Here is a 27,254-nt window from a genome sequence, read left to right on the forward strand (position 1 = left end):
TCAATTAAAATTCTTGTAGATAAAAATAGATTTCTTATCTATTTTGCGCACAAATTCATTTATTTCCGTTGCTTTTTCTCTCTCGATCCAAATATCTTCTGTTCATTGCTATATGCTACTATGGGAGTGTCACCTGTCACAGTGGATGTCACCTGCTTTAGCAGTCTATCCATAGAAGACTGCTGCTCTTTAACAGTTGCCATGCACACCACCACTAGGCTAAAAAAAAAAAAAGGCTCTAACCATGCAGTGTTCGTAGTGTTAAATTAATAAAATTCAGTGACTAAATAAATCGTGTGTGATGGTACTTTTTCATCTACACAGCTGTTACTTTCCATTTTGTTCAAATGGGTGTGTGCAAGCGGCTATCAGCAGGGCCTTATGTGCAGGTGCTGAACCCAGAGAATAAATACTAAACATCGTACACCATTACTGCACACCTCACTCACTCACTCACTCACTCAGTTACTCTCACTCACTGTCTGCTGCTGCCACAAAGCTCTGCTGCTCTGCTCGGTTAGTTCTTGCAAGTGCTAGCTATTTTGTAGCTCTTTTTTTTGAATTATTATTATTATTGGCATCAAATTAAAAGCTATTTTTAAGTTGGTTAAACAGTTTTTCTGGTACTGTATTTATTATATTATTTTCATCTGTGTAAGTTGTTTGATTGCTTCTCTATGGAATTAGTGGTTTATTTTCTTTGTTTTGTAGGTCAGAATTGTAATGTCACCCATGCAATTCTCTTGAAAGTTTTGTACCAGTGGCTCAGCGCTGTGTTTTTTGCAGCAGTTCTTCTTATTTAAATGGATAGTTTACCAGTTAATGAGCTTACACTTCATTTTATATATTCCGTAGCACATGTTTAAAACATTGAAGAATAAATTGCTTTAAATTTCATTGGTATGATAACTTCCCTATAAATTTACATAACTAGATACAACCCTCCCTCCCCCACCATAAAAAAATCTAATCTTACGAGCAACAATATTTTCTTATCTTTAAGAGTATGTATTTCAAAGTACTGTATTTCATAATGCTAAATTCAGTTTCTTGCCTGACCCCAAACTTGTTTTCTTATTCTTGTACAATATATCTTATCTGCGTTTTATGAGATCAATGAAAGAAGAATATAAAAAAATGACAAAAACCTCTGCCACACATGCGTGAGCCTCGGTATATCAGTAGCCACATGGTAGGTTAATGTCACCTCATAGCAGTAGAGACCAGTGTGGTATCAGCAGACTGCACAATAATCAAATAAGTTCACTTTGAACTTTGAAGTACCACCTATTTCAATACTGTTTAAATTAGATGTGATCTGATACTTTTTCTTTTACATAAAAGTAATAAAAATCCTCATAAGAGGATGTAACATTATAGTACCAATCTCACATGAATGCACACATGGTGACAGGTGATTCCCCTTGTGACTTGTGAGGCCCGAGTAACTACCAGCTTGGACATGTACCGTCAATACTGCCATTTCTGTCCGCACGCTGGTAGTGGCATGGTTGCCACACAGAGTGCTTGTCTGTGCCACATTCATATGACACCTTGGCCGTGCCTGAGACATTCTTGGCCATGCCTTTGTTGAGCTGCCCTTGGTAACTTGCCAACCTGTGCCATAAATATAGCTCAGTATGAATATATGGCTCATGGTATGAAATGAGTTGATGCTAGTTGAAGGGCAGCTCAACTGCTGTCCTCAGTACCTACCTAGCTACCAGTTGTTTTCTAGTTTATTTACATTGGATGGATGAAATGTGGATGCTCGTACGTGTAGCTGTTCAATAAGACTGTTTAAAGAGAAGTCATTTTGAAAAGTAATGTTTATTAAGAAAAGCTAGAATGCACTTTTTGACATTTTATAGAATGGATATACTGTATACGTATTTGTTAACCATCCACACTGCCATCTTAATGGACATGTATTACGGATGGTTGCTCAGTAGGCACTGTGACAGAACTTTCCTTTCCCACTACCACCACACTTAACACTACACCAGTCTGTGTGTGCCACTTAACGAGGGATAACACACACATGCACACTAATAATAAAGAAAAAAAAAACCTTAGGCCCTTGACTCCTCCGGGATCAAGACATAGGTATATTATTCAAATGATATATTGAAATAATTCTCTTGATAAATGATATTGTAAATATCTGTATATCTGAGTAAGATTTATATATTTGAACTATCTAAACATGGTTGCCAGATTTCTCTCGTAAGACTGATTTTCAAATGTGGCAACATGGCCTACATATCTCTCTCTGTGTTGCCGCTTGTCTGTCAGCCAGTACAACCTTGCCTTGCTCCTTCCTCACTGTCTAATGAGCCAGTCTTGTGCTTGTTGTCTGGCTCTCACCCAGCCCGCCTGTGCCTCCCACACCCAGCCTGCCCATGTCGCTCACACCTAGCCCAGACCTGTCACCCACATAGCCTTCTATTTTTTCTTAGTAACAGAGCACTTAGGGAGCTCTGCTGGCAGCAAGGATAGAGAATATCTTATGACTGGTTCTATATTTTCTTCCTAAGTGCCTCACATCAATGTGCAACAAAGCCTTCGATGCTGGAGGCTGGCAAGTACAGTTTGGCACAGTTACTTTTACCAATACGTATTTGTACTATTATGATCACAGTTTGTCAGGCAGAAAGGTTGGGTTTGGGCGACCCCAGGTCGGTCACATCCATTTTTTTTCTTTGATCTTTTTCATTTGGTTTTGTAATAATTTAGTTCTTGTTATTTTGTTCGTTCATGATTTTTTCGTTTTTGGATATGGTATTGGGAGCTGGGCTGCTCTTGTTCTGCCTGTGCTTGCCCAGTGACTCCCTCAGATGCATTGCATGCTGTGTCTGCATCACTCTCCCGCACTAACCACTGCCTCCCTGTTTTATTCTTAGCCAATCCTAGCTGTCGATAGAAAACCTCTCATCTTGTATACAGTTTTAAACTTGCCCTATGATTTCTTTTTTCATTAAAAGCTCTTCTGGGTTTTGACGAATAAGTCGCGTGTTGAGGCTTATGATTCAACCAGTCTTTTGTTTCCACTTATGTTCTAATTCTTTCTTTTCTCCTAGAACCATGAAACAAGTCTTTTAAATGCTTTTCTTTAAATCAAATTTCACTGCCAATTCCCATATGTAGCCACATGTGGATCAGTACGCAAATGGAAAAAGGAGAGGAGTTTACTGTAGGAGTTCAGATTAATCATTTTTTTTTTATCAGATTTTTAAAGTAAAGCCAATATCTTTGTGGAGCTGTTGTAAATAGGCAGGGTGGGCCATAATGATATTCCCTTGCCTTGCTATACTAGATAGCTTACTGAACTTTTGTAGCTTCAGCTGTCTCTTGTCACATTCAGATACGTACTACTACTAATACAGTATTTACTACCTGCCGAGATACTTCGAGATACTTTTGCACACGCTCATATGTTGTTGTTGTGGCTATCTCAACGATTTTCTGCTGTTGTACACTGATAAAGACTTTTTTTTTTTTTATTAATGTCCCCTGTGTGTCAAGTTGCAGCTAGGTTGATCACTTTAATTACTGGGCTCCTGCTCCAGGCACCCTCACAGTGCCACGCCAGTTACAACAGCTTCAACAGTGGACACCTGCTCTCTCCTGTTATACCCCAGTTTTGATATAGATCATTGCTTGACTTACTTCCCTGGACGTGCATTCCCCCCCAAAAACACTTTGGTCCTATTCAGCGTCTCATCTCTGGGCAGGTGGGTGCTGTATAGAATATGATGATGAGCCCAGCAAATAGTCATCTGTTCACTGATTTTGCTCAGAAATTCTAAGGTTATCTTGTTATTAATGTTTTTGGTGTGATGGGTACTATGGAACATGAATGGCCATGTCAGTGTTATACTACTCCATTATTTTAGTTAGTTTACAGAGGCAGTCCGTCATACATTGACACAAATTCAATTGAAGGAATTTGAATTTTTTTAACTCAACATAAGAGAGCGTGTTTATCTAAATTGATATACTTTGGTATTTTTGTGTTCTTGCTAATAAAGAATAATTGGTGATTAATGTTACAGTGCTGAAAACTAATTAAGAAGGACATTTAGTAGACTATAAAGCGATTGAATGTCTTAAATTCCTTGGAGTTCCAGTTGAAATGTGGTTGTCATTTTCTCAGAATCGAATATTAGAAGTTTTAAGGGAGATAAACTGGACCAGAACATGCAGGTTCTACAATTACTGATGTGTGCTAGCGCATCTTTGTCATGGTAGTTTTATGGGATATAGGAGTTTACAAATTTCAGATAACTTTATGCTTCAGGGATAGTTCATTTTGGTTAGTTATATGATACCAGTATCTACTCCTTAGAGTTACGTAGTGTATTTATGGTTAGCAAGCTTGTTCTCACTTAGGAAATCAGATAGAATGAAGACATCTCGACTTTACAAGCAAAGCATTCTGTAAACCGTTGCAGTATTTTGATGACTGCTGTCATTAGTTAGTATTTTTTTCGTTAGTTGCTCTTGCTGATCCTGTGAGAGTAGAATAAAGAGACACAAAATGACATGCTTGTAGAATCTTTTTGAATGTGTGTCATTAATTCTTTTTATTAACTTTTGCAAAACCGGGTTAATTTGAAAAAGTTTATTCGCTGATAATGATGTCTTATCAGTTGGAGTTAATTACAGTATTGATGCTAGAAATTTCATGCTGACTGTAGTGAGGAAGTTTAGACTTGCTGTTTAATCCATGTACATATATTAGATCAGCAAAGCTGTAATGGAACTGAATGCTAGATTAAGTAGCTTATATTCTCACCAAACCCTGTCTTCCAGCAAATATCATTTGAAAATCCTTGAAATGATATTTATGGGCTAAAAAATTTTGCTCTGAAGAAAAGTGAAGTTTACTTTAATTTTATATACTTATAGAGATTCGTTTAGTTGCCAGCTAGAGTATGAATTTTATTAATATGTTCTTTAAAATTTTGAAATATTATATTTAATGTAAAGTATTATAGAGTAATAGTGAAAAGCTACCTGGGAAAAGTTGTACTATGTATATTTCTGTTAAGTAGTACTTTTTCAGAATAATTATTTGTTTTGAGCTCTTGTGATTTTTGAATATCATTAGTTTGTCTTTTGTAGTTTGATTGTTTTAAGAGATCAATAAACTCTAATGCCTTCTACAGTATAAAGGTAGTGAACTATCTTGTTGCACTAAGTAGTATTCTATTGTACAGTTTTTATGCAAATTTAAGTAGAATATGTATGATAGGATGCACTAGTAGGATTTAGAAACGGAAAGAAATTTTCTTCCTTAAATGTGCTTAACTTGCATAGAGTTACATTTTGTCATATTTGAAAGATCAGCTTAAGTGTCCTTAGTTCGTATCAGTAAAATTTGAGATGGAATAAATTACAGATGTTGATGCACTTACAAGGAAGGAAATCCATAATCCAAAGAATAATGAACGATTTGCCTGAAATGATCATTGTCACTTGGTTGTAAAATGACGGGAATTTACAAAAATCTAAATCTTTTGAGGAATAGTTTTGGAACATTAAAGAAGAATATTCCAATTTTATTATCTGCTAGGAAAATAGTAAAAGTACACTGCCATCATATTATTTTCTAATTTTTGCCATCTCTAAAGAAGGCTTGTCGAAGATTTAATTTTACAGTATGGAAATGACTACTATAAGTATACGTATTGTAATTTATTTTGTTTCTGCGTTTTGAAAAGGCATGCCTTGGCATAGCTGGATGATACATTGATTCTTGCTTAGTATTAGTAGACCATTTCCACCACCATAAGATAAATACCATCTCACTTGTTTTCTGTTTGTTTACTGAAACACGATGGTCAATGGAATTTCCCCTATCAAATAATTGTACGTTGGGAGTGATACATAAAAAAACAATTTTCATCTTAATGAGTTGTATATTGAGTTGTACACATTGACTCCTTTGTATAACTCTTGGCATGTTAGCTGGAATTAGGTAAACAGGTTAGCATGATGACCACATAGAAAGACCAAGATAGACCTAGTCTATTATGTTTAATAATTGCTGTTTTCAGCACTACTGATATAGTAGCAGTATTAGTACAAAAGTAGTAGTACAGTAGTAGCAGTAAAATAGTAAGAATATCTTATAGCACAGTAACTGTTACTGAAATAATTTCATACCTTTTGATTTTATATTCACAGCATTCCTATTTGTAGTATTGGTCTCTTTCTCATAGTTTTTTGCTTTCAGTGTCCCTATCCTTATGATTTATGGATTCCTAGATACGTATTTGAAGGGACTTTTCACATTTGTATTTTTTCTTGTGTATTTCATGAGTTGTGATTTTGGGAATGAGTTATATTAGCTTTGTTTCAACTTTTTACCTTTAGTGAGTCTGTTGGACAAAATGGGTTTATTTGCCTATTTGGCAAAATATAGTCCCATGACTATTTTGCAGGACATTTATTAAAATAATTGATACAGTTCAATGAAGCTTGTCAAATGTTTTTGAGGGCTCGCTACGAATGTCTTTTTGGCAATACTAGGGATAAATTAGAGATCCCTGAATTTTATCTACTGTTATGCAAGCGACTAGATTAGAGATTTTTGTTATCAAAGGTTTTCAGAATTGCAGAAATGTTTGAAGTAGTTCAGTCTTTTGTTTTGTATGGCCAGGTTTCGTGAATTTTCATTTATGTAGTATATGGATTATAAAGAGGTAGGTTACAAGTAGGTGACCACTGACCATTCAAGTTCTTACTGAAAGTTACTATTTAATAGTCCTAAGATAAAGCCTCACCCAGGACACCCAAAGGGAGATGGTGATGCACGTCCAGAGGCATTGTAGAGGTGCACCTGATGTGTTCCTCATCAGTCCTTTTTAATATCCTTTTTGGATTGCATTACTGTAGGTAACGAGTGACCTTATAGCTATTTGCTAGATAACCTTGAGTAATTAATTTCCAAATGCATTAAATTTATGGCTGGTTATATTTCCTTGTAGGCTTTGTTTGCAAGTAGCATTCCCGAGATTATAGAGCTGGCCGGAACCCGGTCCAAGTATAGTGGAGAGTACAAGCGGGAGCATGGGAAGAGGTACAGCGCCTGGTCACGTATTCCTAGCTGCAGTCCCCATCCCGCCTTCCCTACTGCTGCTGCTGCTGCTGCTGCTGCTGCTGCTGCTGTTGCTGCTGCTCTTGTTGTTGCTGCTGCTAATGCTGCTATGAGCAGCTTTTAGTATAGGGATGAATGGTGTATGTTTCATACGGCAGCAGCAACAGCAAGGGTAGGTGGGCAGGGCGGATGTGGGTTTGCAGTTGTGCGTGTGTGTGTGTCGTGTTGTCCTGCTCCTCTGTGGCCATTTCCTACGCTTTCTGGCTTACTGCCGTCCATCGTACACTGTCCCTATATGAGTGTTAACGTTGTTTGTCGCTTTTCATTCATGTCTTCCTTTTTATATACTGTGTATATATATATACTGTATAGTTTATATACATATTGTGTATATATATACATATCTTTAAATTATGGTTTTGGCTAGAGACCTAAATTCCTCAGCTAAGCATATCCTAGCGAGGTTTGAACGAGGGCGCGAGGTACATGCAAGGGCTGACCTTCACGTCAACCTTTCCATGCTGCCTCCACGACACCACCTAGTACCACCACCTTTATCCATGAGTAGCAAAATCCCTAAAACTGTAGTATTTTTGTTTTCTCCCATTGCCCTTTAATGAATTATCATATTTTCTATATCTTAATAACAAATTAGTACCAGGACACTTGTAGTAGTTGCTTTTTTAGAGACTTACCTTGGCCCAGTACAAGATGTAAAATCCCAGAATGAACATATACCCATCGCAGAACCCTAATGCTTCCCAAGTCTCTTGTCATCTAGAATTCAAGATCATACATGACAAGATTTTTTATGTTATGTTGTTGCATGGAGTCCAACACTCACGGGATGAAAGACATCGTAGCCTTTGATACTTTTATTTCATTTCTCCAACTCACCAGCATCTTCAAGTTATTTTGAACAGCATACAAAACTAGGCAACCAATTCAATATCAAAGCAACACCTTTACCATAACCTTTACTATAATAACTGCTTCTTGAATGTTTATTTAACTACAGTAAAAGTATATCCAGTGTCATCCATTTCATGTACTTTACCGTTTGTTACTGGCCTTTTAGTATTGCACCTTCCCATCTCACCTGCAACCATTCTGTTTTGTTAAGCACCAGCTCTTATCATCAGTTTTTCCATAGGTAGACTACAATATCATTACAGTTTCTGGATGTTATATGTGATTGTTAATGTAGTGCTAATCATATTGACTTGCACAGCAGAATTCATTGTCATGTATGCACTAAGTTTTGATAATAATGAATAGTGGTGATAAATAATGAATTCACTTTTATGTTATTCAGATTCCATCTTTTCTGGCTTGTCTGCGTCCCTTTCGTTGTATTTTATGTAATTTATTTCTTAACCTCTGAAGAAGAGGCTGCAAAGTCTCCTTGCTTTAATAACGTAGAGACTGGATACGAGCTGTGCTTAGTCATCTGCATGGTTTCAAGTAACATTTGATAAGTATCATCCGCTATTGTGTTACAACCAGCAGTTATGAGTGATAACATTACAGAACAAGTCTGCAAAAAAGTCAATGCTGTCTTGTCTTTGTGGTATTATCTGCAGGATAAACTCATGGTAACTGGAGGCATCACGTTGTGGAATGTTATTTTTCGAACTCATAACATCCCTAGCTCTCGTGTGTTCATATCATCCACATTAGTATCTTGTACAGTCGTAATTTGGTGGTTATGTGCGATATGGCCTGACATTTGTTTGTGACTAACGATCCTTGTCCTTGGAGTAGCCCTAGCCAGTTTTTCCTCTATAACTCGCGAAGATACTCTGTCAGCTCTCGTCAGTACCATGTTACATGTTTACTTTAGCTCTATATGGTCTTTTGCCTTTATTAATCTGTTAGTGTTGTATAAATGAGGGAATTTCAATTATATGTATATTTGTTTTTACTTGAAATTTATGAAAAAAAGGGGGGCGTTAAGAGATTCTTACTGAACACAAAAGCAGCATGAAATGTTGTCTTTGAAGTAAAAGTTCTCTTACTACTTCATTTTCAAAGGTGGAATTTAAAGTTTTGGGGGTTATTAATTTGGTCTAGTGTTGACACGTTCTTTATGTTCGCTATCACAAATGCCATACAGGAATTTCCAAGAAAACCAAGAGAGAGCACTTGTTGATTTCCCATTTTTGTGCTATTTGAATTAGGACATAGAATTCTTTACAATTATTTGAAGACTACTGGAAAGTATAATCTGCAGAAGTTAACACTGATAGCTGACTGAACCTTTTACCATCTTCTGTTTTATCCTTGGGTAGACGTTTTATTTTTTTGCTATTTTGAACTCAGAATAACCTGGTTTTGATTAGCAGATTGTAAATAGTTGAGGTTATTTTTTATATAGCTTTAACATATTTGTATCCATGTCCATGTAGCACTAAGTATATCCTTTTTGCCCTTAAATCGATGATTATCAGGCCAGTAACTCAATGTATTAGGCTCATTTTTCTGGTTAGAATTCTTTAGTCATCTAGATATTTGTTCTGTGTTAATTGTATATTAAAAGGTGATGTCACCTACAGCGATAGTGCAGTTATATACACTCTAGATATCTCTGACTCAACCAGTGGATCCTTTCAGCTTCTCTTTACTTATGCCATTGCACTAACTGTTTGTAATTCTTCAATTTTAAGTCTTCACACATGAAAGTTTGCTTATACCTGCGTTCCTTCTGTTTCTTCCATAACCAGGGCTGACGCCCAACAGTTCTGTACACAATGATTGATTTTTCTTCCACAATTTCTTGGTTCATCATAGTCTCCTTTATTTGATCACTATTTTTCAGTGTGATGTTTGTGAGCTGTCTCTTGAGCACTGTCTTTGTTACACTTCCCTTACCCCTGGCATCCATAGTAGGCAGTTATGTCTTATCAGTGACCTTTCCAAACCATTTTCAAGTTCTCATTACATTCCTTTTCCACATAATTATATGGGCGTACAGAACTCGCTGGCTAAATTTATAGTTAGTAAATATATCCGAAAAGTTGTCTATATGAATATGACATTGTTATTTATGCCTAATATTTGACTTTTCCTCTTTGCAAAGAAACATTTAATGCACTCCTCATTTCACACTGTTTATAGCAATGTCTATATTACTGAGCTTTGTGTGAGGTGACAGAAGGTAAAAACTGATGATGTAAATTAAAGTCTTCATTTGTCAATGGGATCAGAGTTAAAACTCTACCTTTGTGCATTCCTCTTCTGATCTGTAGATCTTGTTACATTGTTTGAATGCTTCTTGAAATGAAGTATAAAGACAAGTTTCATGCTTCAGGCAAAACTATCTTGTTCATCTGCAAATACCAAGGAAGTGACTAGATGTGAAACGCTATTGGTGATTGTCAGAATGATATAATTTTCCCCTTCTTCAGGCATTAAACAAGTAGCAAGTTTATTTTGAATTCAAAGAGGCACAGTATAGAGGTAGTGTAACTTGAAAATAGTGCTTGAGAGAGAGCTCTCTATGTTGGTAGCTTCGAAGGGTTAAGTGCTGTCCAGATGGAATAATAGACTTGACATTATGGCTGGTTTAGGACTCGAGTTCTATATGTATTATATAAGTTTCCTTGGGGGCAGTGGGCTGTAATCCTTCCCTAGTACCTTGATCCTTCAAAGCCACACATCTTTCCTCCTGTTGAAATTCCTGGCCATGCATCGAATCTCCAAAGTTCCTTGGATTGGATTCTTCTAACGCTTCTGTTGTTCCACAGAACAGTAACGATCCTCATGAGTAATTAAACAGCATTATCACAAGCCTTTAAAATGTGTCCATATATGTGTCCCTCCCCAAGCAGTAGTCTCCATGGGCATGCAATTATCATTCCTGTAGCATGTATCTATCCCTGACCTATTTTATAAAATCTTATCAATCTTCAAGCTATGCCTATCGCCACTTAGCTTTAACCGTATGAAAGAGATGATGCACGATCCTTTCAAAAGTGCTTGTGTATGTGGCCGTACATGTGACGTACATACCCATAAGGACAGTAACTCTATAATATAGTATCACATGGTGGTGGCTGTTTGAAGACTTATACTACTACATGTAAGCCACTTTTAATGATTGTAGAGCCTACAAATAATGAAGGAGTGTGAGCATATACTTGCATGCACTTGACTGTCCTCAGTCCTATACTTCCCTTCTGATCTGTGTTTAAAATCGTTTATTGAAATGTATTCCCAACCATTTCACACATCTCAATGAATACAATTCTCCTCTAATCTCATAACTCTTACATCTGTACACATAATGAGAGCAATCTTCTTTATTACAATAAATTTGGTTCAATTATGTATGCATACTTACAGAGAATTTATACACTACGTCTAATAATATTTGGTCGCATAAATGTTTTTACACCTGTCCGCACAGAGTGACACAGTGGTATTCACTGGTTTGGTTTTCTCAGGCTTAGTCTGTCCAGGATTGAAGGGACCTTATTTTCCTTTGCATTTCATATGTATATAATTGTTGGAATAATAATGAAAGCTATGCTTTCCTGAACTCAAGCTCATGAATATAAAGTAATCATTCTTATGGTTCGGTTTTATTTTGCAATTAAAGGTCACCTTGATGGCTGAAAGGTCCTTTCTTTCACTTTTTCCAATTCATTGATTCTGGGACACTAACATGTGAATACTTGTGGTTATACATACATACTATATAAATATATATATATATTATATATAGATATATATAAATATATATATAAATATATATATATATATAATATATTCTATATGTATGTATGTATGTTGTGTGTATTGTTGTGTTTATATGTGATATATATTGTATATGCATATGATATTTGTATTAGCAAATGCATATTGTATATACATATAATAATGCATACAAATACATACTCCAAATGTGTTATATATATATATATATATATATATATATATATATATATATATATATATATATATATATATATATATATATATATTAATTTTTCTGTTTATTTTTGTTACTAGATGATATTTTAATTTCATATCTCCAAGAAAACTGAACTAATCTTTTGTTAGGAGTAGCTTCTGCCTATCTTGTCCATTATCTATTTTCAATCTGTGCTAATCCTGAAATGACAGTGTTTTAGAAGCTAAATTAAACAGACTTAATTGTTTTTTTGTTATTTGTATGAACATTGGTAGGAGAACTATGCCTTGAAAATGTTGACCATGTTACCGAAGGTATTGTTGACATATATTTGCCTCTAACAATGTAGGAAATGACTATCTATAATCTTTATAAACACAAATGTTTGTTTTTTAGTTTCAAATTATCTTTTATAATATTTGCATGAAATGTCACTCTCTAACAAAGTATTGTTTGCTATTATTATTTATAGCAAGATCGGGACTAACACTGTCATGATTATAGTTTGTTGTTGGTGCATATTCATTCAGAGGCCCAATTGTAGCTGTCTTGAAGCAGTGCTGTTTGGAAGCGAATTTGCATAATTGAATTTCACATTTGCAACTTTGTTTTGACTAAGATAAATTTATTTTGCATAGGCATATTTCAGTTTCCTAGTTGAATATCACAACATGAATGTGTTAATGATATAGAGAGCAGATTTGAGCAAGCCATTTTGAATTTCAATAGCTTGGCATTTAGAGTTCCACCTACAAGATTATACTTGCTTTTTTCAGGAAATCTATGATTGACATTGACAGTTTCGTAACTCACAAGATATGAAAGTTATGACATTTTCTTAAGGTTCATCGTAATATTTTTACCTGTACAGTAATTTTATCTGCATACTTACAGAAATTGAACATGTGTAATAAAGATGTTGCTCTTCACATAAAACTTCATTCTCATGACCCACTAGCCTACGATTGTCTTAAGTAGCCCTCACCAAAAATGAGCCTCTATTTTAATTCAATTTTTGTCGTATAATTCCTACCTCAGAGGTTCAAATTTGTGGAAGTTTTAGTATAATGGTAGTTACGTAATGTTTTTTGTCTGTTTTGTTTGAAAAGAAATTTTGTCAACAAATTTTTATTTTATGAGTTTTGTTCCATGTTAAGTCCACAATAATTACTCATTAGTTATAGATGTTCCATGTACATAAGATATCCAGCTATCCACATAGATTCATGCCATATTCTTTATACGTATTACTGCCCTGTCAAATTCTTCTTGAGATTAGAAGAAAATTGTAGATTTGATGATTGTAGCCTAGAACCCCAGAACTGTATCAAGAATTGAAAGGAATTAAGGTGGATTAAGTCTGGAACCTTAGGATGTTGAATTCAGATGGTTTCTGTTGAGGTTAATTTGCTTAGATGTAAGATCCTCGTTGAGGATATCTTTGTACGTATACGTATTCCTCTCTGGTAGACCCTTAAAAGATGCTGTCAAACCTCGCTGTTTAAGATAGTCCACTGATTTAGAACTTGAACTGTATGATTCAAGGCTTGTGTGTTTTTTGTTATTATTTGAAGTACAAAACAATTTACGTATTGGTGAAAATTGTTTTTTTTACAGTTATCTTTTGTTTTGCATTTGTGTGATTTTGATTTTATTTGGCTTGTTTTTACTCAGTTTTGTATGTATGCCTTACCATCCACACTAACAATTACTCAACACCTAATAAAAGAAGTAACTGTTTTATTCCCTCAGACGTTTCTGAAATGATGTCTACTTTAGAATTTTGTTATGCCTGCATTTTAAGGTATTTGGATTGTAATCCCGTAGATTAAAAAAGATTTTTAATGACTACATCTAAAATACTTAATTAACCGAAGCTGATGATCAATTTAATCTAATTCAAGTTTTTAAAATTGTCACTTTAAAGCTAGCTATTGTTGGTTTTCGTTTTTTAGTTGCATATGTTGATGTGAATGCGCGACAATTTTGTTTCTTTATTTTCTCTGAAATACTCATCCATAGGCTCGAGACCCACCCATCATTAGATGCTGACAATTTCATTTGAAAGCAAATCCTTTTCCTTTTTCCTATCACTTGTTTCCTTTTGTCAGACTTGATTCTGGTGTTTTTCTTTCTACTTACTAGACCACCTGTACCTCTCCCTTTTGTCTGAAGTTTAGATCTCAATGATGCACCCACTGCCTTACTTGACTGAGGGTCTGCTAATTATATTTACTGTGATCAGTGTTTATTTCAATTTTGCTCACCAGAATTTGGCAACCTACTTCCTACTTCCTTGGACCGGAATACTTTAATCACATTGTACATTCCTATGGGATATGTTTCATGTTAATCACTTGCTTCTCCCTCATCCATTTTCTGAAACGGAAATATTTTTTTTTTCTCTTCCACTGATTCTTTACATGTTTACATATCAGCAGTCCACTACAATTTTATATAGCACATGTAAGCATTAGTTGTGTAGTGAGCAACATACTCCTCAACACCAAGCCAGAGCTCCTCTTCAATTTCAAGCCAGTGCTCAATTCATTTTTGTTCCACTACATGTGTGTGCCCCTGCGCATGACTGTAACACCCTGTTAATCATGATCTATAGATACAGTTGCATCTTGATCTCCTCTCAGAACAACATGACCTCATGTGTAGCACGATCCCTTAACCAGGTATTGTGCTATTGTAAATCCACTCCTATACAGAACCTCTGTTATATCCTAATTTTGTCATCCATGTGAATAGCTCATTTCCCTAATCCATGCAACTCATGTTTTTAAGGTATTTCTTACTGTCCTCCGTCCTTGACCATCCTGCTGCATTGTTATGATCCCTTTCCAAATGTTGTTTTGTTTCATCTTCCAGTTCCCTTATTTTACGTAGATGACCAATCGACATGATGCATATTCATTATAGGTAGAGTACTAAACCCAGTTTCTTTGATCACTGGTTGTTCATAAGGTGATAGTCTATTTAGCTAGTTTGTCACCCTTCTTGTATCATATTACGTATAAACTTTCCTCAGCATTCATAGAAGTAGTTTATATATATATACACATATATATATATATACTGAATCCACATTTCTAGTCTCCTCGACCCCCTCAGCGTCTTTCCTTATACCATTACAATCATTGCCTGAGGATCTTTACATGCTGACAGTAAATTCCATGTTTTTGTCCAAGAAGAGTATCCTTTCTGTAAACACATTAAACAGAAATTTTCTTGATCATTCATAACCCCCTTGTTGTATATTTTTTGTAGGTTTTGTCTTTATAAGTTTTGTCCACTTTTCAGTATTCATTTGAAGTGTACCTTTCTTATATTGTCTATTTATCTTGTTCCTTTGATATGCCTTTTGTCATTACATCCATGATCCGTTTCCAATAGTTGTGAATTCCTTCCGTTTTCTTTTTACCGTCTCAGCTTACGTATGTTCCTCATTTCCCTCTTGTCGTGTATGGAGCTCCCTCGTTAAGCCCGCCAGTCCCACGATTCCATAACCCAGTATCCTTAGTTCCTTAGTCTAGCCCCTTGACCCATGCCGGTCCTCGTCTGACTGGCTTGCTATGGTTCCTCTAGGCTGTGTTTGCCAGCTGGATACCAGAAATCACCGAGATCGTAGGCAACAGGCCCAAGTATGGCGGCGAGTACAAACGGTCACATGGACGGAGGTATCAGTTAGGAAAGAGCCCGTAGAATCATACTCAACTTTTTTATACTCCCGTGACCCGTGACTGTTTAGGCACATGTTGCATGGGATGATCATTTAGCTTAGTCCTCCCGTAAATCATCCTCGATGGCATTTGTATTTTTACCTACATAAAAGGCCATTAAACGTGGGCTACGGGAGCCATAGGCACTTTGCCTGGCTCCCGTCAACAGAGCACGGGCATTGAGAGGTGGTCATACAATCTGGCTCATTTCACATTTATATTTGCTATATTTTCACAGCCACTGTATACACCTCAAAGCCATGTTGACCACGACGAAAGTGTGCCTAAACTCTTGCATGAAATTTGGCAACAGTGTGATTTGTGTGTTGGTGCTACTTAAAAAAAGTTCTGTGCTCCATCTCTACTTAGGCAATATTCGCAAGCTGTATCCCTGAAATTATAGACCTGGTTGGGACTAGATCCAAGTACGGCGGAACACTCAAGAACGAGAGGGGAAGAAGGTAGAGTGTAGAGACCCCCCTCCCCATATAGTGTCGCCACCACTACCACCACCACCATCATCATCACTGCCACCTGTGCCATCATCTCCACCTCCTAAGAGCAACTACCATAATTGACGCACCACCTCGCTCTTTGTCACGTGGATTCAGAATTTTTCTTATTAGGAATAACTTAGTACTATAACATACAGTTAGTGATTGCTTACTTTATCCCATCTTCTATTACTACATATCTTTCTTCTCTATAGTAAGGTATAAAGTACACCACATTCAGTTCTCACCATTGATTAAGGAGTTTTAGTGCATATTTGGAACCATCTTTCTTGTGATGGGTATGTAGGATATGCCTTGCCTTCATTAATATGTTGCAGTTCATTTTCAGAAAAAGTGGTTGATGCTAATGCTGGATATGGTAAATAGTTCTAGCTTTTAGTACTGAGAGTACATCAGTCTACCGGAATCCTGACTTTACATTTAACATTGCTGTATGTACTTGTTTCCTCAGATGGTAGATAATTTTGGTAAGAAAGAGAGAGCTAAAGTGTACCACTTATTGTGCTCTGGATCATGGACTTTTCTGGGCCATGATTTTCAGACTCGTGTAATACAGCAAAAGGTTTGGATTTCCTTTTGCTCTCGTAAGTGGTTTATGAATGCAATGTTTGGCAATGTACCTATATGACATGAAGGAATAATAGTTTGCCTTTTAATTTAGTATGTGGGAACTATTTGCCTTTTAATCTAGTATGTGGGCACGATGAGTTCCTTTTTGATCTAGTAAGTGGGAACAAAAAGTGACTGACATACAATAAACAAATGCAGTACTCTAGACAATTATCTGTTTCATACCATTTACATACTACCAACTACTGTACTGGTGTCATTTTCAGGAGAATTTATTAAGTGTGTGTATATTATTCTACATCCTGAGTGAAAATGTAAATGCTTGTACATATTAGTCAACCCAAGATTAACTCCACACAGGCTATAAATTTATATTTGTAAGGATTACACGGAAGTTTTACATTGAGCTTTCAATTCAGGAAATTGCTGGAGATGACAGAAGACCAGAGTACTGAACACAACATGCAGTGAGATGTAGTCATGTTAATAATATTAGATGATTCAGGATTCATTATTGGCCGCTTAGGCAATGAATTGAACTCTTACTCTACTCTTACATAGTACTATATGGAATAGCATACTGGATCATTGCATATTTTATTGCTCATTATTATAGTTCTCTTTCTCTTTCACATCTATACCATAAACATCAAACTATGCAGCATCTTATTATTATTATTATTATTATTATTATTATTATTATTATTTTTATTTATCCTTTTTTTTTTTTCTCTCTCTCTATCACAGTCGGTCAATTCGACTGGGTGATATTTATAGCGTGAGGTTCCGGGTTGCATCCTGCCTCCTTAGGAGTCCATCACTTTTCTTACTATGTGCGCCGTTTCTAGGATCACACTCTTCTGCATGAGTCCTGGAGCTACTTCAGCCTGAAGTTTTTCTAGATTCCTTTTCAGGGATCTTGGGATCGTGCCTAGTGTTCCTATGATTATGGGTACAATTTCCACTGGCATATCCCATATCCTTCTTATTTTTATTTTCAGATCTTGATACTTATCCATTTTTTCCCTCTCTTTCTCTTCAACTCTGGTGTCCCATGGTATTGCGACATCAATGAATGATACTTTTTTCTTGATTTTGTCAATCAACGTCACGTTTGGTCTATTTACACGTATCACCCTATCTGTTCTGATACCATAGTCCCAGAGGATCTTTGCCTGATCGTTTTCTATCACTCCTTCAGGTTGGTGCTCGTACCACTTATTACTGCAAGGTAGCTGATGTTTCTTGCACAGGCTCCAGTGGAGGGCTTTTGGTACTGAATCATGCCTCTTTTTGTACTGGTTCTGTGCAAGTGCCAGACATTCGCTTGCTATGTGGTTTATGGTTTCATTTTTCGTATTGCACTTCCTACATATGGGAGAGATGTTATTTCCGTCTATCGTTCTTTGAACATATCTGGTTCTTAGGGCCTGATCTTGTGCTGCTGTTATCATTCCTTCAGTTTCCTTCTTTAGCTCTCCCCTCTGTAGCCATTGCCACGTCTCATCGCTGGCTAGTTCTTTAGCCTGTCTCATGTATTGTCCGTGCATTGGCTTGTTGTGCCAGTCCTCTGTTCTGTTTGTCATTCTCCTGTCTCTGTATATTTCTGGGTCTTCGTCTACTATTATTAGTCCTTCTTCCCATGCACTCTTTAGCCACTCGTCTTCACTGGTTTTCAGATATTGCCCCAGTGCTCTGTTCTTGATGTTGATGCAGTCCTCTATACTTAGTAGTCCTCTCCCTCCTTCCTTTCGTGTTATGTATAGTCTGTCCGTATTTGCTCTTGGGTGTAGTGCTTTGTGTATTGTCATATGTTTCCTGGTTTTCTGATCTATGCTGCGGAGTTCTGCCTTCGTCCATTCCACTATTCCTGCGCTGTATCTTATTACTGGCACTGCCCATGTGTGTATGGCTTTTATCATATTTCCGGCGTTGAGTTTTGACTTGAGTATTGCCTTGAGTCTCTGCATATATTCTTTCCTGATCGTATCCTTCATCTCTTGGTGTTTTATATCCCCTCCTTCCATTATTCCCAGGTATTTGTATCCAGTCTCATCTATGTGTTTGATGTTGCTCCCATCTGGTAGCTTTATCCCTTCAGTTCTCGTTACTTTGCCCTTTTGTATGTTGACTAAGGCGCATTTTTCTATTCCAAACTCCATCCTGATGTCCCCAGATACAATTCTTACAGTCTGGATTAGGGTATCTATTTCCTTGATGCTCTTACCATACAGCTTGATGTTGTCCATGAACATCAGATGGTTGATTCTGTTTCCTCTTTTCTTGAGTTGGTACCCGGCATCCATCTTCTGTAGTACTTTTGTCATGGGAATCAAGGGTACTATGAAGAGTAGTGGGGACAGTGAGTCTCCCTGGAAGATCCCCCTCCTTTTATTATTATTATTATTATTATTATTATTATTATTATTATTATTATTATTATTATTATTTGTTTTTTAAATGATACTGCAAATTGACAGACATTTTTTAGTTTGTTTTTTTCATATTTTTCTTATTGTTTTGATTCCTCGCAGTGCATTTGGTAAATTTCCCAATGATACGCAATACGTATATTGATATGCAACACCAAAGGCAATTACTACCGCAGCCAGCAGCTGATGTGTCTGCACCCAGTTGGAGGGAAGGAAGGAGGTTGTAAGACAATGGGCTGTACAGCACACAACATAAAGTTTGTTTTAAAAATAGGTCCTTATAAGAAAAACCATTACCTTGATTAGCCAAAAACCTACCCAGGTAGGACTGTGACTGGTGTTGTGTAAACCTTTCAAATTGCAATAGTGCAGTCGGTAAGAAGGCACTGTATCTAAATCCGTCATAATGTCAAACCACTCTAAGATGTAGGATCACTCTGATTTCAGGGAGATCTGACCCAAGGCTCGATAATAAGATCTTCTATGACTTTCCAAGAAGCAAAAAGACTTGATAAGCTTGCAAAGAAATTTAGGAAGATCCCATTTAGAAATGGAAATATCTGACAGGATCTTTTTGTCAGAGTTGCTGAAGAGATCTCACTCCTTGGGACTTGAAGGGATCCAGTTCCAGATGGAGACCTTGGTAAGAATCCACCCTAAAAGTACCTAATGACAGATGCAGGCATTGTGTTTTTTTATTATTATTTTCTTTGTACGTCAGTAAAAATGTCCATTAGTAAGGTTAAAGTGAGAGAGGAGTGACTTTTCTTTTACACAACTGTTGCTAAATTTGGCCAACTTGACCTGATATGCCTGCTAGAACACATAGTAATCCGTTATTAAAGGAGACCACCAAGATGGAATTAGCAGTGCCACTGATGTTGCATTGTCTCTCATGATGGTTTTTGTATGATCCATAATCTCATCATGAAATTCTGTCAGATTCTAAAAAGCCCAGTTGTCAGTTGATGAAAACTGAACAAGATCTATACACAATTTTCTCCCACTCTTTCTCTCCTTATCTCTCATTACATAGAGCATTTTTTCTTGCAAAGAAAATATGAGCTGAAATTCTAGACCGACAGAATAGGAGCTTGGTTATGAATGGATGGTACAGGAAAGAAGGATATTGGTGGGGAGACACAAGTAGACTCTGATGAATTGAAAAAAAGTCCTTGTGTCTAATAGTTTATAGACCTAAATTGAGAACATTTCTGGGAAAATATAGCTATACAATAACTGTAACCCCATGCTTGTATGTAAACACACACTAAATCCTTGAAACCTATAGAATCAATATAAGCCAGAATAACATAATATTGCAGAATTTAGTCAGAAAAAGGCTTCTGTCAAGACCATTGTTATGATACCCAGTACACTGGTTCATTATGATTTAGTATCCCCTCACAGGTAGTCGATAAGATATGCCCAGACGACTATCAAGTAAATTGGAGCACCTGTAAGCCACTCTGTCTACCTAAGGTTAACTTCAAGTCTAGGCTAGTTTATTACAAAACCATCCCATTTTGTGTTGCACAGTGTAACTACATAATTCCTTATCAGTCACATGCTTTATAAGTTAGGAAAACAGAAGCAGTGATGTCTAAATTATAGACGGTTTTTTAATTAAACAAACAGGGTTTTGACAATATACACACATGATCAGTGCTGTTTCATAATGCTGTTTATGTAAATACTTATCAATGCATAGCTTACAGTATGTACACACTATGTAAGTCAACTAATATTTCTTGTGACAGCTCTCCTGGTTGGCCCCACAAATAAGAAAAATGTATAGCTGTACCAGGTTCTTTGAAGGTATGTACAACAAAGTACACACACTTAAGTGGACAAAGGCTGTTATCACTGTCCTGATCATAATTTTAGTGACGTAATGGAAAACATCTCTTTTCCCATTATCAATGAGAGGTTTTGAGTCATTTCAGCATTCCAGCTTTCTGCATAACTGTGTCTTCAGATCGTGAAACTCACTGATACACAGCAAAGATGCAAATGTCACAAGCAAGACCATCTTCAGTATCAAACTGAATAAATAGTAGGTTGTTCAAAAGGTCCATATGGACAAGAGAATGGTCACATCTGTGAGGTTTAGATCTAGGAGGGCAGGAAGCTTTATCCCTTGAGCCATAAAAATTGGAAAAGTGCATGCGTCTAAACATTCATGTCTGATATTGATAAGCCCTTTTCCTCTCGTAAAGATGACAGGAATTGTCCTATATCCAGAATAGTAAGATAGATTGGATTTGTTCTCCTTCCATGACACAAGGCTATAAAAGAATCTCCACTTTTAATGGTACAAACACATTTTGAAGTGCACATAGTATAGCAATTGCTTTGCTGGCCTTCTCAGAAAATCTTTTGTTTTAGAGATGTTGCCTGATAACCTTCTGGTGTGAAGGTCATGAATGCATAGATTCTAGTGAAACCTTTGGAAATGTGTAAAGATTACCTTGAGGTTCCTGGAAGCTATCACTGTCCAGGACTTATTACTGTTAATGGGTAAGCCTCCATATTGTCCCTTGGATATATGAATGTAACCACATTCCACTGTTGGATCTGGCATGGCAGTGTAGCACACTGACAGTATGTTGTTATTGGTGGCAAACAAATCCACCCTTCTAATAGTTCAACAGCATGGGGTGTATGGTAGGGTGAGTTGACCACTAGGAGGGCAAATCCTGCCAGAACATTGTGCTCACTGAACGCAAACATAGAAACCATATTCATTTTGTTCTTCAGTCCAGATAAAAAAACTATAGCCATATGACAAGAGCTTTCTGACTTTGTATCTCTTTAGTGTTATGAACATTATTCTTACTGCAACTGTGACACCCTCTCGGATAGGAATGTGCTAGGGCCTTCTAACCCTTGTCCTGCTAATTAAAAATTACCAGGAATTTGTTCTGCAGGCTAGTAAAAAAGATGTTGGATGAAAGGCCAGTTTCATATACATAGAACAGGCAAAGTCTCACTACCCATGGGTAGCTGGTGAGCTTGTGAGGACAAATCCAAAATTCTGTAAAACTTTCTCAGCCTCTAGTCTGGCAGGCATAAAACTGAGTGGGCATCACGGGTTGTCTGAGGCTGTACTTGACCCGGTGCCTATCATTCTGTAAAATGTTAAGTAGGGACTGCTGTGCTACTAGAATCCTTGTGGGAAGAGCACCCTGAAGCATTAAAGGATTCATCTTAATCCTTAGCAGTCCCTAGCTAAAATCAAAGGCCTATGCAGTTGCCACCTAGTTTTTAACCAAGGTCATCTGTGGGGCTTCCAGAGTTGATGCCAAGAAGACGATGTGCCTTAACCATAGTCATCATCCCACTGCCAGTGCTATTTGGTGCCTATCCTTTGCTCTTTTTACTGTATGTATTTTTTTTATTTCACATATACGTATATATATGAATCTTTGTCATATGCACAGACATATTGATTTAATAAGTTATAAGTTGGTCTTTATGTACTGTACACATCACAATCAAAACCCTTGGCTTGTTAATTATGCAGCAAATTTTCACTGAAAAGCTATTAACATATGAGGAAAGGAAGGATTAGAAATGGGAACTTCTACCATACAGCATTTAATATAGTATGAATTTATTTGAAGCCTTCTTTTGTTGAGAGTAATAACATACAAGGTATTATGATCCAGTATACTACTGTTGTGCTGCTTATCAGGAGGCACATTAGTAATACTGTACAGTTATTCTACACCATTCACTCAGAATTGTATTGCAAAATAAACTAATTATGTGTGTGATGGTATTGAACAATGCTTACCTTACATAGCTTCTATGATTTGGTTCAGATTTGTCGAGGCTATGCAACATATGGAAGTGGTTTATATATATATGAAACATGAAGTTTCTCATACATAAACTCATTTTCTTGAAAAGTGAAAACTGATTTATGGAAATAAGACTGTACCATATAAAGGATTTTAAGGTACATTTATTCTTACACAAGTCATTTATACTGTAGTATTTTTTGGATTGTAATAGTATGCATTTGTTTATTGGTATGATTGATTATTAATAAGATGTGTTAAAGTTCACTGGAGAATATAACTGCATTTGTGTTTCAGTTACTAGAAAGATACAAGTAAACTGTGTTTCAATGATTTAGTCTGCTTTTAAAAAACATGAACATGACATCATGGGAAATCAGTTTTTCTGAATATAGAAAACGTGATCTAGTACGTGTTAGATTTTTATAAGAACAATATAAGATTGTCATATGAAGAGGCAGACATCATAGAGAGAGAGAGAGAGAAAAACTGACAGTAAAATGTTTCATGAGCATGTCGTAAGAGGAGGCATAAATATTAGACGTAAGAACATCATAAAGCACAGGTACTTGTTTAAGTATAGTTTTGAATGTCTGTAATCAATAAGATTTATTCTCTATTGAAGATGTTGATTTTAGTGTAATGTCCAAATAGTTTTTTCCATCTTGGAATGACAGAAAGTAATTTTTTATGTAGATTCTATCTAGTTAAACTTTGATAATGGAATATAATTTTGGATGCACGAATGTCACATTCATTTTCAATCAAATGATTAATTTAGATATTGTTTGTAAGTGTTTTTGATCAGAACATGAGACATGAGATTATTTATCGTGGAGAACGGTATCTTGCAAGAGCATACGGAGCTTTTTCTGGTAAGGTTAGAGATGGTTATACTGTCTGTCGTTACTCACTCTGCTTGTCACCTGTGATTTTACGGTTTACATGGAGATACTGTATACATAACGCGTTTTTGCCTTCAGATGAACTGGAAATGAGACGTAACCAGTTTTATTACTGTGACAGTGTTTTCCAAATTTTATTTTTCACAGTTCTTGAAATGGTTATATATACTTCATTTTACTGTAGCATACAGTTTTTGGCTTCGCTTACAGACCCCAACTTATGTTTCAACCTTCTCAAAATGCTTTCTGCATTCAATTTTTTGCATTTTTGCTTGAGTGTGTTTAACCCATTTTAATATAATACTTGGGTTAACGGAAGTGCCATTTCTGGCCCTCCATCCTGCCTTCCCTTCTGTTGTCAACCCAAATTTGTAGACAGAAGTATTTTGCCAGACTTGATTTTTTTTTTTTTTTTGTGCTCAGCATTTATCTGATTTTGAGACCTGTAGACCATGCATGATAGTGAGATATGCAGCTCAGATGTCTCCTAAATGTCAATGGGGCATTTGTTGTAATGAATGGAAGTAAGTGAAAGCCAAAATTTGCTTCAGAATTTCATAAGCGACTAATTATATTCAAGGTCTTTTACAATGTTAATAATTTTCTTATACAAAATAATTGTAAGCATTATACATACAGTACACATGTTTATGTATGGTGTATGTCAGACTTACATTAAGTGATGAATTAATATATATTATATATATATATATATATATATATATATATATATATATATATATATATAATAATATATATATATATATATATATATATATATATATATATATATATGTCTGTGTGTATTCATATTTGTTGAGTATATACAATGCACACAATGCACATATGGACAAATTACATATATATATATATATATATATATATATATATATATATATATATATATATATGTATGTATATCAAGAATTGATATAGAATATGCTGTTTGAGTGTTTGTGTGCGTACACTCGTATAACGACACCATTATGCTAATTATCAAGTACTTTTTATTTGGCATATACTGTGAGTTTGCTTCACTTTTCATTTCCTGTGGTGTGTTGCCATATTATGAGTTCTTAGTTGTGGCATTCCAATGAACATGTACAAGTGATGATGGCTTTAAAAAAAAAATTACAATGCATGTAGTACTATTTTAAGTGCTGTAATAGAGTTCTGCATTTTCCAAGTTTGTTTTACATGTGCGTCAGATTTTGTATTGCTTATTAAGTATCATTGCTTCTTTCATTTGCAGGTGATGGCAGTGACTGAATATGTTTTAAATTGTAAATGCAAATGCTTAACAAAAATTGAAGTTTACATCTGCTTTTTATATCTTACTGTACTGTATGGTAAAGTAACTGAAGTACTTCATGTTTGTTTTTAATTAACATACATAGTGACTCAGTAATATAATAACTACGTACATATAAGTATTATTTAATTCATATACAGTATTAGTGTTCTGATCATGTGTAGTAGTATGACTGGGGTAAAGAATGCCATCCTAACAATGACATTTTAACTCCTTCAGTTGATAAGGGTATCTAACTCATTTCTAATGTAATAATAATACTGTTGATTTGTTTTTATGTTCACTGTGACTATAGCGGGGTAGTGCGTCCATGGTGGAGTTCTTAGACGTGGCGAGATAGCACTTTGATTTGAACATTTTTATTTTTTCTTTCATTCACCTTGTCTCTATGCTGAAGGTTTTGTCTTAATATTATTCCAAGTCTTGGTCACTCCCTCTCTCTTCCTAAGACTTTCTTATATGATATTTTTACGTTATTTTATTTACTCTACTGTAGTGTATGTCTTAGACAATTAAGAATGCTAAGCTGTTTGCTAGATATTATAGTAAGGTCTGGTTTCCAAAATCTGCATGTGACATTTTTTTCTTGAAGAGAATTTTCATCATTCAGCAGTATCTGTTAAAGCAGTCTTTTAGATTATCATTCCATTACTTCATCATTGAATACCATCTGTTTCATTGGTAAGAGGATGGGCAGGACTGTGCTGTTCGCGTATTACATTTGACCGAGAATATCCATCATATACCTCAATGATTCGTAGTTAAACAGTATTCATGATTCCTGTGGGTGTATAAAAAGTGGTTTTTCACATTTAGTGATTTGCTTCAGTTAATGGCTAGTAAACAATTGCTTATTAAATAGAGTTTGGCATTAAGCACTACACCCTTGTCCCCTGCCTCCCTGTCATTATGTGGTTTTTGCATTTAACAAATGATGATCTGTTTTATTTAATAAGACTATAAGTTCCGTGCATTTTTTTTGACATGAGTCCAAGATGACAGAATCTTCTTTCTTATCACTTCTTCTGTTGATCAAAGAGGCATAATTTCTTACTTAAAATATAAAGTATGGTGTATACACACAGTACATACATATGTAAACACTCATATTTACACAAGTAAACAGTTGAATAAAAATCTAGATAACTGAAAATGCACAATATTTTGTAGTGATTGTTACATATGGAAATATAAGCAGAATGCTATGTTGTAGATATGCGGATATAAGAAGAAACGGGTAATTATTAAAGGTTATGCTTAGAGAGGCTGGCGATTGAAAGTTTGAAGTGGGGAAAAAAGCAAATAAAGAAAGAGAGGGCCTTTTAAAGTATAAACAGATGCAGAAGAGAGTTTTTTTCTTATTAGGCATACATTTGAATTTAACCACAATGAATATGAGAAGAGGAAAGTAAATTTAGCTGAAATAACTGGAGCCATTTGTTGATGCTCAGTTCAGTTTACAGTAACCCTACTGCTAATGGAGTAGTATGAAAGCCATACAAGCAATTGGACAAGTCTTTTCATCTTCAAACGTGAAATCGGAATATGTTGTCATAGGGAATGGGCCCTGTTACAAATTGAGAAGAAGAAATTAAGAAGAAAAGACAATAGTATATATCCTTTGAACAATTAATTCTTGAAGACACGAGACTGGCTTAGGTATTTGTTTTGTCATGGGGAAGACATTTCATTTGGATGATGATAGAATTCTTGTCTGTAAATATGTGGGAATGCTGACTTATTTAAACATAAAAGCAAAAAATTTTCTACAAATGTCTGCGCATTATGCTTGTATACATATGAGTGTATTTACATTGCACATAAACAACTTGTGTGCATATATTGTATATGTGCAGAATACTGTACAGTATCTATACATACATACACACAAAGGGCACAGTAACTTCAAGTTCGTCATCTTTCAGTACATTGGTATTTTGCTTTGAGAGGTACGTATACTACCTGT

General features: G+C 35.7%; 1 protein-coding gene across 32 annotated transcripts in view; it reads left to right on the top strand.

Moving 5' to 3' along the window:
* Positions 1-27,254, top strand: part of LOC135207952 (calcium-activated potassium channel slowpoke-like) — a 488,829-nt gene that overhangs the window by 333,130 nt on the left and 128,445 nt on the right. For 26 of the 32 annotated variants that reach the window (XM_064239971.1, XM_064239938.1, XM_064239965.1 and 23 more), the window contains one exon: positions 16,118-16,209. In XM_064239971.1, the coding sequence (XP_064096041.1) occupies positions 16,118-16,209 (92 nt within the window). Of the gene's footprint in view, positions 1-6,995; positions 7,088-15,614; positions 15,707-16,117; positions 16,210-27,254 lie in introns of all 32 variants that reach the window. The other 6 variants (XM_064239943.1, XM_064239947.1, XM_064239940.1 and 3 more) reach the window with 2 other exon arrangements.

The sequence above is a fragment of the Macrobrachium nipponense genome, chromosome 34, assembly GCF_015104395.2.
Source record: "Macrobrachium nipponense isolate FS-2020 chromosome 34, ASM1510439v2, whole genome shotgun sequence".
Lineage (NCBI taxonomy): Eukaryota > Metazoa > Arthropoda > Malacostraca > Decapoda > Palaemonidae > Macrobrachium > Macrobrachium nipponense.